This window comes from Aotus nancymaae, unplaced genomic scaffold, assembly GCF_030222135.1.
Source record: "Aotus nancymaae isolate 86718 unplaced genomic scaffold, 86718_ANA_hifiasm-v0.15.2.pri h1tg000028l, whole genome shotgun sequence".
Lineage (NCBI taxonomy): Eukaryota > Metazoa > Chordata > Mammalia > Primates > Aotidae > Aotus > Aotus nancymaae.
Window position 1 is genome coordinate 27,657,252 of NW_026988441.1, and position 12,726 is coordinate 27,669,977.

General features: G+C 53.4%; 1 protein-coding gene and 1 non-coding gene across 2 annotated transcripts; both read right to left on the bottom strand.

Moving 5' to 3' along the window:
- Nucleotides 1-4,803: 4,803 nt before the first annotated feature.
- On the bottom strand, nt 4,804-8,163 carry RPL18A (ribosomal protein L18a). Its single transcript, XM_012443528.2, has 5 exons — nt 8,074-8,163; nt 6,585-6,764; nt 5,843-5,972; nt 5,093-5,202; nt 4,804-4,949 (listed from the first exon to the last, which is right to left on the bottom strand). The coding sequence occupies exons 1-5, from the start codon at nt 8,089-8,091 to the stop codon at nt 4,857-4,859; spliced, it is 531 nt and encodes a 176-aa protein (XP_012298951.1). The 5' UTR covers nt 8,092-8,163; the 3' UTR covers nt 4,804-4,856.
- On the bottom strand, nt 5,356-5,488 carry LOC135276865 (small nucleolar RNA SNORA68). Its single transcript, XR_010344419.1, has one exon. It is a non-coding gene; the product is annotated as a small nucleolar RNA SNORA68 (small nucleolar RNA).
- Nucleotides 8,164-12,726: the final 4,563 nt, after the last annotated feature.

Here is a 12,726-nt window from a genome sequence, read left to right on the forward strand (position 1 = left end):
ACCTGAGGTCAGGAGTTTGCGATCAGCCTGGCCAACATGGTGACACCCCATCTTTAAAAAAAAAAAAAAGAAAGAAAAAGATTCCATAATTCTAAGTCTTGAGATTCTCAGCTGTGAGTCTCAGATTCTGTGATTCTCATATAGTCTGTCTTGGTTGCAGGAACTGGGGCTGGGGTCTCTTGGGCCTCCCCGCATGGGTCTGTCCTGCTTTGGCACTGCTTCTGCTCCCACTGGTTCTGACTCAGGAGAAGAGGTGCAGGGTGGGCCAGGGAAGGGAGGCTTAGAATGCCGCTCCCTCAGGAATCACAGCCCTACCAAGGCCTGACACCTAACACCTTGACAAGCACCGGAATGAGACCTGGATCGCCTCAGCACCTGAGGAGGTGGGAGGAGTTCCTGGATTCCTGCCCTTATCCTTGGGCTAACTGGGTGAGCCCGGGTAAGACCTGTCCCTCTTCAGACCCCAGGGGACATCCAGGCTCTGCCTGGCCAGGCTCTGCCTTATCAGCCCACTCACAGCCACGTGAAACGAGCCATTTCTGCCCAGCCCCAGGGGTTTCACTCTGGTTGGTCTTGTGCCTCCTCTCCTCAAAAGTCAGGGGCAGTTCTTGTTTTTTGTATTTGTTTTTCTGGGACAGGGTCTCGCTCTGTTGTCCAGGCTCAAGTGCAGTGGAGAGATTACGGTTCACTGCAACCTCAACCTTCTGGGCTCGAGTGATCCTCCTGCCTCAGACTCCCAAGTAGCTGAGACTATGGGCACACCACCATCAGGCCCAGCCTCTGCATGGGGTTGTGACTGCTCTTCTCCCTCCTGAGAAAGAACCAGGGTGTGTGTATTCTGTCGAGTACCCACACCAGAATTAACTCAGTCCCCTGCACGACGTAGGGGCTCAAGGATGATTGAGACCAAGACAAAGGGATAGTCGGGGGGGGTGCACGTGGAGTTTGGGTAGAGGATTGAACAGATGGGTGGATAGGTAAATGGATGGATGGTTGGATGGATGAGTGGTTGGATGGGAGAATGGATGGATGAATGGATAGATGGCTGGATGAATTGGGCAGATGGATGGGTGGATGTATGCATGCATGGATGGATGGGTGGATGAATGGGTGCGTGGATGGATGGGTAGGTGGATAAGAGGATTCCAAAAATTAGCCGGGCATAGTCGCAGGTGCCTGTAATTCCAGCTACTTGGGGTGGGTGGATGGGTGAATGGATGGGTGGGTGGATGAATGGATGGGTAGGTGGATGGATGAATGGGTGGGTGGACGGGTGGGTGGATGGATGGATGGATGGATGGATGGGTGGGTGGGTGGATGGGTGGGTGGCTGGATGGATGGGTAGGTGGATGGATGGATGGATGGATGGATGGATGGGTGGGTGGATGGGTGGGTGGCTGGATGGATGGGTAGGTGGATGAATGGATGGATGGATGGGTGGATGAGTGGGTGGATGGATGGGTGGGCGAGTGGGTGGATGGGTGGGTGGGTGGATGAGTGGATGGATGTGTGGATGGATGGGTGGGTGGATGGATGAATGGGTGGGTGGGTGGGTGGATGGATGAATGGGTGGGTGGGTGGCTGGATGGATGGGTAGGTGGATGGATGGGTGGATGAATGGGTGGATGGATGGGTGGGTGGGTGGATGGATGGGTGAGTGGATGGATGGATGGGTGGATGGATGGATGGGTGGGTGGCTGGATGGGTAGGTGGATGAATGGATGGGTGGATGGATGGGCAGGTGGGTGGATGGATGGGTGAGTGGGTGAATGGGTGGATGAGTGGATGGATGTGTAGATGGATGTGTGGATGGATGGGTGGGTGGGTAGATGGATGAATGGGGTGGATTGAGTGGACAGACGGATGGACAGGTAGCTGGCCAGATGGTAGAGGAATCTGACTGAATGGAAGGATGGGGATTGGCAGGGGGTGGGGGAATTCAGTGGTGGAGCGGCTTCTGGGCACATTTATGAGAGGCTGAGTAGATGGCAAGGTGGAGATGAACAGGTGCAGGCCAGTGATCGGGGAGGGCGTTCATCCTGTCGACAGCCCCTCAGTAATGGAATTGTTTCCATGTCTCAGCTGGTTGGGGCAGAGCTCTCCCAACTGGCTCCCAGGCTGCTGCCACCTGGTTGAAGCCCTGGAGGAGCTCCAAGGCACAGAGAGGGGACTGAGGTGGAGACAGGGGTGTGCAGTGGGCTTTGGTGGGGGCCGAGCCTTCCACTCTCCTGATCTCTCATCCTCCAACTCATCTATTGCCTTGCCTGCCCGCCCACCACAGCCCTGAGGGATCACCACCCTCACTTTATACAGGAAGAAATGGCTCAGAGTGGGCAGGGACTTCCCCCAGACACAGTTCTCATGGCCTGAGTCCACAATGCCACGCCCTGCTTTAGACCCAGCTCAAGGTTAAGGTCATATCTAACAGAGCAGCTCCGTTACAATCTACGCAGGATTCACATCTCCTCCCGTGTTCTCATCAAGGGGGTAGGTAGAAGGGTCAAGCCTCAAGGAGGGGCTGGGCAGGGACGGGGCTTCTCCCTCGCTTGCCTGTTCCTTCTTCATGGTCCAAAATGACTGCTGGAGCACTCGCCATCGTGCCCACATACCAGCCAGACGCACTTTCTTGGGAACGGCACATCACTGCTGTATTTTTGTTTGGCCTCGCCCTGTTGCTAGGCTGGAGTACAGTGGCATGGTCATGGCTCACTGCATGAGCCATGAACCTTCAGGCTCAAGTGATTCTCACACCTCAGGCCCCCAGGTAGCTGGGACTACAGGTGTGCACCACCACACCCAGCTAATGTTACTTGGTAAAGACAGGATCTCACTATGTTGCCCAGGCTGGTCTCAAACTCCTGGCCTCAAGTGATCCTCCTACCTCGGCCTCCCGAAGTGTTGATATGGCAGCCACCAGCCACACCTGGCCATCGCTATGGAGGCCGGGAAATGTATTTTCTGAGTGGCACTTAAGCATGAAGATTCCCTTATGGAGAAAGGAGTTTGTACTAGAAACCACAAAAGATAAATTGTCTAGGCAAGATTTTAAAATTTTCAGCCTGCACCGCCCCCTGCACCCCCATACTCTAAGGAACATTAAAAGTATCCTGGGCCGAGCACGGTGGCGTAAGCCCAGCACTTTGGGAGGCCGAGGTAGGTAGATCACCTGAGGTCAGGAGTTTGAGACCAGCCAACATAGTGAAACCCCAACTGTACTAAAAATACAAAAAATTAGCTGGGCATAGTGGTGGGTGCTATAATCCCAGCTACTTGGGAAGCTGAGGCAGGAGAATCGCTTGAACCTGGGACATGGCGGTTGCAGTGGGCCGAGATCGCACAATGGCACTCCAGCCTGGGCCACAGAGCAAGGCTCCACCTCATTAAAAAAAAAAAAAAAGATATCCTGGAAAAATGTTTGACTTTCCCCAAGCTGGTGCACTGCTATGTAAAGAGCTTTCACAAAATAAAAAAGGGACCCGTGGGGAAGTTCTGAGCCCCTCCTGGGAACACGGTGACACACACGGCCCCTGCCCTCTCAGAGTCCCAGGAACCCTCGTTTATAAACTTGAGCGAGGCAGCCTGGGGGAATCTGGGGTATTCCCAGCAAGCGTGAGGGTGCTGGGGTGGGAAGGAGCCGGTTATTAAGGACTGGTGCGATTCTGTGGTCTGCAGGGCTGACTCCAGGCCTCACCTGAATGGCTGCTTGCGCACTGGCCCTGTGCAGGTTCTGGGAACGTCTCCAAGTGCCAGGTAAGGCTGGGAAGTGGCCTGGTTTCCTGGAACCCACATGGCTCCTCTACAGGTGGAGGAAAGGCTGTGTCTTGTCCTGGGTGTGGCAATGCCCCTGTAGTCCCAGCTACTTGGGAGGTCGAGGTAGGAGGATCACTTGAACCCAGGTTGAAGCTACAGTGAGTCGTGATCTCTCCACTGCACTCCGGCCAGGGCAGCAGAGCAAGACACTCTTTCAAAAAACCCTTAACTGACTGCTACCCAGTCCTGGCTTCCTCCTAATCGTGGCTGTCTAGGACAAAAGAGGGCCCCAGAGGCTGCCCCCGATGCTGGTACAGCAGGCACTTCCCAAGTCAATGTGGAACCTGATGTTCTGATCAAGACAGCAAGTCCCAGAAGGGCTGCGGCCCAGACCAGGGCTGCCCAAGGTCACACAACGACAGGAGGCTCCCAGAGCCTGAACTCCTGGCTACATCTCAAGCTTCTCCAATGCCAGCTTAGCCTCCACCTGACAGAGGGACCCAGCCAGGATGGGATTAGTGTCACGCCTGGAATTTTCCAGACCTGGTGCGGTTTCCTAGAAACAACCACTCACCTGTGGTGAGTCCTTGACCTCCTTGGGCAAGATTTGGGCAGCGTCATCTAAGCCCCCAACCAGGGAAAGAGAAACAGTCTCCAGGCAGCAGAGTGCCCCGTGGGTGCCCCCTTGTGTCTACTCTGAGAATTTTGGGAACCAGAGACTTAGGTTCTAGGCCAGGAGGGGAATCCCAACCCCACAATCTAGGGAGATTCTCCCTGGTCCAGACTCAGCAGGGGGGCCTCGGAGGCCTGTGCCTGACAAGGCAGCTGGGACAGACAGCATCCCCGCAGCTCACAGCCCAGGGCTGCCAGCAGCACCGAGGGCTCCTGAGGGGCCCACTCAAGGAGAGGATGTGAAGGTTTGTTTGTTTGCAAGGAAGACCCCTTCCAGGACAGAGAAGTGGCAGCTCAGCTGCGCCCCAGGAGGTGACTGGGCCGGCCTCTCACAGCACCCCTTTGAGCTCTGCAGAATGTGCAAAGAAAACATGCAGTGAGCACCGGGGCGTTCCTGAGTTTATTTGGGGCACACCCAGGCGAGGGCCCCACACCTAGAAGAAGGTGTTGGGCCTCTTGGTGGTGAAGCGTGGCTTGTGCTGACGGCGCAGGACGCGGTGGGGCAGCGGGAACTTGATCTTGGAGTCCTGTGGGGAGGGGAGGCAGGTTGAGGGGTTGGAAGCCTCTTACCCCCACATCCTCTGGGGGCCACCGAAGTGTAGCCGCCCCCCACTGGGCTCCTGCGTCAGAGCAGGCGCCTCCCTTCAGGGGAGCCCCGCAAGGCACTCACGTGGAACTGCTTGACGGCCGGCCGACGGCACTTGCTGGCTGCGATCTCCTCCACTTTCATGATCTGGATGGAGTGGGCCCGGGCGCGGTGCCGGGCGCCCATGTCTCGGTCTGTGGAGAGGAGGGGCTGAGTGACGGGGCTGCCTGGGCTCTATCACTCAGCAAACCTCCTACTGAGTGCCTGCTCAATGACCTGGCACGCCCTGTGGGTCACAGCGACTGCCTGAGGGCTTGGGGCTCACAGGGGCACACGCGACACTCGAGAGTTGTAGAACCTCCAAATTCACTCTGAGGGGCACGGCCACAGCCCCCCAAAGGCGACGAGATTCGCTTGCTGTTTGCACCTCTGTTTAAACCACCGCTATAAGAAACAGTGATTCTTGGGTTTAGGTGCAAGCAGGGAGGTGTGGAGGCCTCACAGGCCCTGGCAGGTGAGCCAGGGAAAAGGTGTCAGCCCCCAACATGGGGTAGGGGTTGAACTTGGTTCTAAGTTGGTCCCAGAATATAGTGGAGATGTGGACCCCAATCTACACAAGGTGCAGACCCAAAAAGGAAGTTTCTGGATGCAATTCAATTCACAACCGAACCTGGCTGGGCTCTTTCAGAAAAGTACATCCAGGGCATCCTCTTGTCTTCCTGTGCCTCACCACCAGCTCTGAGACTCTCCTGCCCAGAAGCCTCTGGCATTTGCCCTGTCTCAGTGTGAGGGCGGCAAGGAGGATCTAAAAGGGGAGGCGGGACAGGAGCTTACAGCACTGGGTGACAGCGCCCGCGGTGGTCAGGTCCCGGTATTCCCGGTACATGTTGTGGGTGCCGCTCCGGGAGTCATAGCGCAGCCAAATACCGAAGTTCTTCACCCGCAGGGGGGACTTCTCGAACACCTGCCGAGGGGAGGGCACAGGGAGAGGTGAGAGCGGCAAGCCAGATCCACCCTAGCCCCAACCTCACTGAACCCTCAGCTTCTAAAGCACAACTCAGCCCCCAGGGCCCCTCTACGGCCAGACTCTTGTGTGCCTCAGTTTCCCAGTTCCACACACCTGCGGGCCCCCTCAGGGAGCCTGTCATATAAGGGAACAGCCTGGAGCTCAGGCTTCCACCACGGACACCAACCCGGCCCCAGATGTTTTCCCTGAACTCAAGTCTCCTGGGACCTGTCTGGGCCAACTTAGCTACCACCCACTGACGGGGAGCATTGCCTCTCCCCACTTGACAGACAGGGCCCAGGAGAAGACAGCCCCAAACAAGGCGTCCCACTATGCCAGCCACCCCCCTCCCTGGGTCCCTGGCTTTCTGGTCAGGGAAATGGCACATGAGCTCTGCTCTAGTCCTGTGACCCAGACAAGTACATGACCTGGAGCTCTGATGTCTGATGTGCTGGGATTACAGGCATGAGCTACTGCACCCAGTCAACGTCTGATTAATTCTGGAGATGCACAATGCCCCAAGAAGCGCAAATCCACTCCAGACCCCACACAGCCCTGGCCTCCCTGTACCTGCCCACAGTAGACAATCTCCCCTGAAGACTTCTTCATCTTCTTCAACTGAGACACGAAGTACCAGAAGCGGGACTTGGCGACGACGTGATTAGGCGCAAAGATTCGCATGCGGTAGAGGGGCGGCGTGTGGCATTTGGGGGTGGGCAGGCAGCGACCCACCACCTTGTACTCTCGTAGCTGAAAGGAAACAGGGGTGAGGTAGGGCCAGCACCCAGAGGCAACTGTGGAGATCCATCTCACTCCCTTTCCTGCGCCTGGTGACCACCAGATTCGGGAAAACAGGAGCCAGGGCCACCCCGGGGCCTCCATGTGGATTCCTGGTGACTGTAGATCACACTCCCGACCAGAGCTTTAGCCACAAAATGAAATGAGGAGAGAAGTCTCCAGGAAGGATTAACTGAGTTGCCTGCCTCTCCTTTGCCTGGGCTAAGGGTTTCAGACCGAGGAAGCTGAGGTGTAGTTAGACTCACAGCCTCCTTTCTTCATGCTGCAGTCCTGAATTGCTTTGCAGTTCCCGTCAAAACAGCCACCCTGAACCTCACAACATCCAGCCACCATCTTCTTTCACCCTGAGACCGACAGACAGTGACCGGCACAGGATATCACAGCCCATTCCAGACAGAACTAGGTCAAGACTCCAAGTCTCTCCCCATCCCTGGGATCCCTGCGCTGTCCCCACGAGAGGTGCAGCTGCCTCCGTTTTCCCAACTGCAGTTAAAACATTTGGCCCAGGGAAGGCTCCCTGCTTCCAGATGCAAAGGTGAGAATCTCTAGTCAAGTCCAAGCCCTGTGACATGGCACAAAGAAACCACCTCTGAAACTGACTCGCTAGCTTTTTTTCTAGTATCAATTAAAAATAGATACAAATGATCAGACCCAGTTCCTACTTCTACTCTGAAGCTGACCCACCGGCCTCGGCACCACACGTTCAGGAAGGGAACGATGGGGCCCGCCCCTTTAACAGCGAGGAAACTTGAGGCTGGAGATCTGTACATAATACAACCACTCCATGAGAGTCTAGGCTCTCCCATCTCTGCGCCAGTATGTGTCACAGCGCTAAGCCTCGCGCTCCCCGTTTCGGCTCATTATTAGGAATTCTCATCCGCTTCTTACAAACATTCACGGAGAAATATTACTGCTCCCCTGACACATCCACATTGCATAAAGGAACACAGAAACTAGGCGGCTCGATGAGGTGCCGTGGCTCGGGCCTCCATGATGCGCGACTTATTCCTTCCCCTTGGAAAAAGACCCGGAGTCGTCGGGACACCGCGATCCCTGAGCTGACCCAGGTCACTCATCGCTCTCTCCACGCGGCGACCACGATGGCCGCCATGTTGGCTGCCAACAAGAGACGGCGGCGCGCGGCCAAAGGGGACCCAGAAAGGAGCGCGCGGCACCAACCCGACCCACGCCACCTCCACAGGCCCCCGATGGGGTACGTGCCCCATACCCCTGGCCCCCTGCCGCGCCGCGCCCGCCTTACTGTGCCCGAAGCCTTCATGGCGTTCTCTCCGCGTTCGCCGCCACCTGCAAAAGGAAGTGCCCTTTTTCGCGCAGCCGTTCACCAGTCCTTCACTACCGGAAAACCCGCCTTCTCAATACCGCATGCCTATTGGTTTCTCGGCCCCGCACTCAAAGCTACCCGTGTCTTCATTGGCTACGGATCCGCCTACTACTTAAAGCCCTGCCTCTCTTCACAGCGAGACTTCATCTCCCAGAAGGCAACGAGGCAAGCTCCACCTGTTTCACCATGACAGTAAAGGAGCTTCGGCGCGCGCCGCACGCCGGGAGTTGTAGACATTCCTACTGTCCCGGTTGCAACGGGGGCGGCGGCGCGCGCCGCCTGCAGGATGCCTAAGTATTGAACTCGGGTGTGGGGTGAGATCCCAGACGCTTCATACTCGGGGCTTCGTCGTCCTGGTTGGTGTGTTACGGAGGTCTCAAACCAGACACCTCAGGATTCTCATCTGTAAAATGGAAATATAAATGATGCATTTTTCTCCTAGCGATGTTGCAGCACATTGATTAAGCGCTGGCATGCTGTTTTTGTTATTTGGGGTCCGTTTTGTGTTTCCTAGTAGCTGGGATTAACACCCTGTCTGATTCAAACCCCTGAAGAACCTGGGGGAGCGGGGTTGGGGAGAGCGCGCAGGGAGCCCGAGAATAGATCAAGATCCAGCCGCCCACTCTGAGGGGCTTGGACTTAGCAATTTGCTCAGGCAGAAAGAAGCCCTCCTGGGGGTAAGGAGACCAGAGATGAATAAAGAAACAGCCGCAAACAACTCCCTGATGACAAGGCTATGAAGTAAAATTAAGAGGAAAGAGGCGGGAGGCTGAGGCATGAGAATCGTTTGAACCCAGGAGCTAGAGGTTGCAGCGATGCAGTGAGCCAAGATCGCACCATTGCACTCCAGCCTGGGCAACAGATTACGACTCTGCTCAGACAAGCCTGGGCAACATAATGAGACCCTGTCTCTAAAAAAAAAAAAAAAAAAGCTGGGCGTGGTCACATGCTTGCGGTCCCAGCTACTGGGGAGGCTGAGGCAAGAGGATCACTTGAGCCTAGAAGTTGGAGGCTGCAGTGAGGCATCACTGCACCATTGCAATCCCACTTGGGCATTTTGAGACAGGGAAACCCTGTCTCAAAAAATCAAACAAGGCCGGGCACAGTGGCTCATTCCTGTGCCACTGTGTAATCCCAGAAGTTTGGGAGGTCGAGGCAGATCACCTGAGGTCAGGAGTTCAAAACCAGCGTGGCCAACATAGTGAAACCCCATCTCTACAAAAAATACAAAAGTTAGCCAGGCGTGGTTCTGCACACCTGTAGTCCCAGCTACTAGGGAGGCTGAGGCACAAGAATTGCTTGAACCTGGGAGGAGGAGGTTGCAGTGAGCTGAGATCACACCATGAGGCTCCATCTCAAAAAAAATAAACACCAAAAAAAAAAACCTAGCTTAATTGAGATAGGATTCACCTCCCGTACAATTCCCCCAGTTAAATTGTACAATTCAATGGTTTTTAGTACATTTGCAGACACACATTCGTGTATATTTGGTGTAGACACAGTTATGTAACCATCACCATGATTTTAGGACGTTTTCACCATTCCTTACAGAACCCCTTACCCTTAGTAGTTACTCCCCGTAACCTCTCCTACCCCTAAGCAACTGTAGATCCACTTTCTGTCTGCATGGATCTGCCTAGAAATCACACAAGATAGGCCAGGTGCAGTCACTCACAATTGTAATCTCAGCACTTTTGGAGGCCAAGGCGGGCCAATCACTTCAGGTCAGGAGCTTGAGACCAGCCTGGCCAACACGGTGCAAACCCATCTCTACTAAAAATACAAAAATTAGCCAGGCGTGTTCTTGCGTGCCTGTAATCTCAGCTACTCAGGAGGCTGAGGCAGGAGAACCACTTGAACCCGGGAGGCGGAGTTTGCAGTGAGCTGAGATCGCGCACCACTGCACTCCAGCCTGGGCAACAGAGCGAGACTCCATCTCAAAAAAAAAAAAAAAATAGTGATTGCATTGTATCTGTAGATCAGTTCAAGGAGTATCGTCTGTCGTCTTCATGATGTTGCATCTGCCAGTTTAGTTTTTTTTCCTATGCATCTCATGTCTTTCTGTTGTTTCTCTATTGTATGAGGCAGATATTTTCTAGTGTAACATTTTAATTCCCTTAATGACTTTTCCCTACATTTTTGGAGTTATTTAGTTAGTGGTTGCTCTAAGGCTTATTATATACATCTTTTTTTTTTTTTGAGACAGAGGCTCACTCTGTTGCCCAGGCTGGAGTGCAGTGGCGCAATCTCGGCTCACTGCAACTTCAGCTTCCTGGGTTCAAGCAATTCTCCTGCCTCAGCCTCCTGATTACCTGGGATTACAGGCACCCACCACCACGGCTGACTAATTTTTGTATTTTTAGTAGAGACGGGATTTCTCCGCGTTGGTCAGGCTGGTCTCAAACTCCTGACCTGGCGATCTGCCTGCCTCAGCCTCCCAAAGGTCAGCCAGTGTGCTGTTACTGTTATACAAAAGCCGACGGTACATTGTTACAGCTATCGCTTTATACAATGTCTACGTTTATTAAAGAAGCTGAGAAAAAAAAAGGACACCAAGTATGCAATTTTTGGCTGGGCATGGTGGCTCACGCCTGTAATCCCAGCACTATAGGAGACCAAGGTGGCAGATCACAAGGTCAGGAGTTCGAGACCCGATATGAGGTCAGGAGTTTGATACCAGCTTGCCCAATATGGAGAAAACCCATCTCGACTAAAATTACAAAAATTAGCGGAGTATGGTGACGGGCGCCTGTAGTCCCAGCTACTCGGGAGGCTGAGGCAGGAGAATTGCTTGAACCCGGGAGGCAGAGGTTGCAGTGAGCCGAGATCGCGCCATTGCGCTCCAGCCTGGGCGACGGAGCCAGACTCTGATTCAAAAAAAGAAGAAAGAAAGAACAGCAAGTGTGCATTTTTATTTTCATGTTCTTGTTTTGCATTTCTGTTTCTCTTAATCTGGTTTTGTGGATTCGAGTTACCACCAGGTGTGGTTTTCTTATTCCAATACGCGTGGCTCCTTTCACCTCCTCTGTGCTGTTGATGTGAAATAGATTACATTTCTCTATGTTATAGACACAACAATACAATTAATACATTAATATATAGTTTTATTTTATTTTGAGAACGGAGTCTCGCTCTGCAACTTCCACCTTCTAGGTTCAAGCGATTCTCCTGCCTGAGCCTCCTGAGTAGCTGGAACTACAGGCATGCACCACCACGCCCGGCTAATTTTCTGTATTTTCAGTAGAGATGGGGTTTCACTATGTTGGCCAGGCTGGTCTGGACTCCTGACCTCAGGTGATCTGCCCGCTTCGACCTCCCAAAGTGCTGGGATGACAGGTGTGAGCCACCGTGTCCGCCCTGTTTTTTGTTTTTGAGATGGAGTCTTGCTCTGTCACCCAGGCTGGAGTGCAGTGGGGCAATCTCAGTTCACGGCAATCTCCACCTCCCAGGTTCAAGAGATTCTCCCACCTCAGTCTCCCAAGTAGCTGACATTACAGGTGCCCACCACCACGCCCAGATATTATTTTCTGTTTTTAGTAGAGACAGGGTTTCACCATGTTGGCCAGACTGGTCTTGAACTCCAGACCTTAGGTGATCCACCCACCTTGGCCTCCCAAAGTCCTGGGATTACAGGTGTGAGGCACCGGGCCTGGCTAATATATGGTTTTATACAACTGCTTTTTAATTAAATCTGTTAAGAGAAAAAAAAAAGAGAAGAAACTTGCATTTATGCTATATTTTATTTATATTTATTTATTTTGAGACAGGGTCTCACTCTGTCACCCAGGCTGGAGGGCAGTGGCGCGATCTTGGCTCACTGCAACCTCTGCCTCCCAGGTTCAAATGGCCTCAGCCTCCCAAGTAGCTGGGATTAAAGGTGTGTGCCACCATGCCTGGCTAATTATTTTTGTATTTTTAGTAGATACAGGGTTTCGCCATGTTGGCCATGGCTGATCTTGAACTCCAGACCTCAAGTGGTCTGCCCATCTTGGCCTCCCAATGTGCTGGGATTACAGGCATGAGCTGCTATGGCTGGCCAATTTTATTTTTATTTTTTTGATACAGGATCTCACTCTGTCACCCAGGCTGTAGTGCAGTGGTGAGATCTCCATTTACTGCAGCCTCAAACTCCCAGGCTCAAGAGATTCTCCCACCTCAGACTCCCGAGTAGCTAGGACTACAGGTGCGTGCCACAAAGCCTAGCTAAATTTTGTGTATTTTGTGGAGACAAGGTCTCTCTATGTTGGCCAGGCTGGTCTTGAACTTCTGGGTTCAATTGATCTGCCCACCTCAGCCTCCCAAAATGTTGGGATTACAGGCATGAGCCAAAGTATCTGGCTTTATGCAATCCTTAAAAATTATATGCTGTACCTTTATATGTGTTCTTCAGATTTTCACGTAGATTGGAATTGAATAAATGTCTAGGGTCACTTGCTTTCAGCCTAAAGAATTTCTTTTGGCCAGATGGTGGCTCACACCTGTAATCCCAGCCCTTTGGGAGGCCGAGGTGGACGGATCACCTGAGATCAGGAGTTCGAGACCAGCCTGGCCAACATGGTGAAACCCCGCTTC

Bases quoted from the DNA above. Each gene is read 5' to 3' on its own strand.
- RPL18A (XM_012443528.2), bottom strand. The intron at 5,203-5,842 runs GTAAGCTCCTGT...TCCTCTCCACAG, and splicing joins GGGCGCTGTCACCCAGTGCT to ACCGAGACATGGGCGCCCGG. The intron at 4,950-5,092 runs GTGAGTGCCTTG...CCCTCCCCACAG, and splicing joins CGGCCGTCAAGCAGTTCCAC to GACTCCAAGATCAAGTTCCC.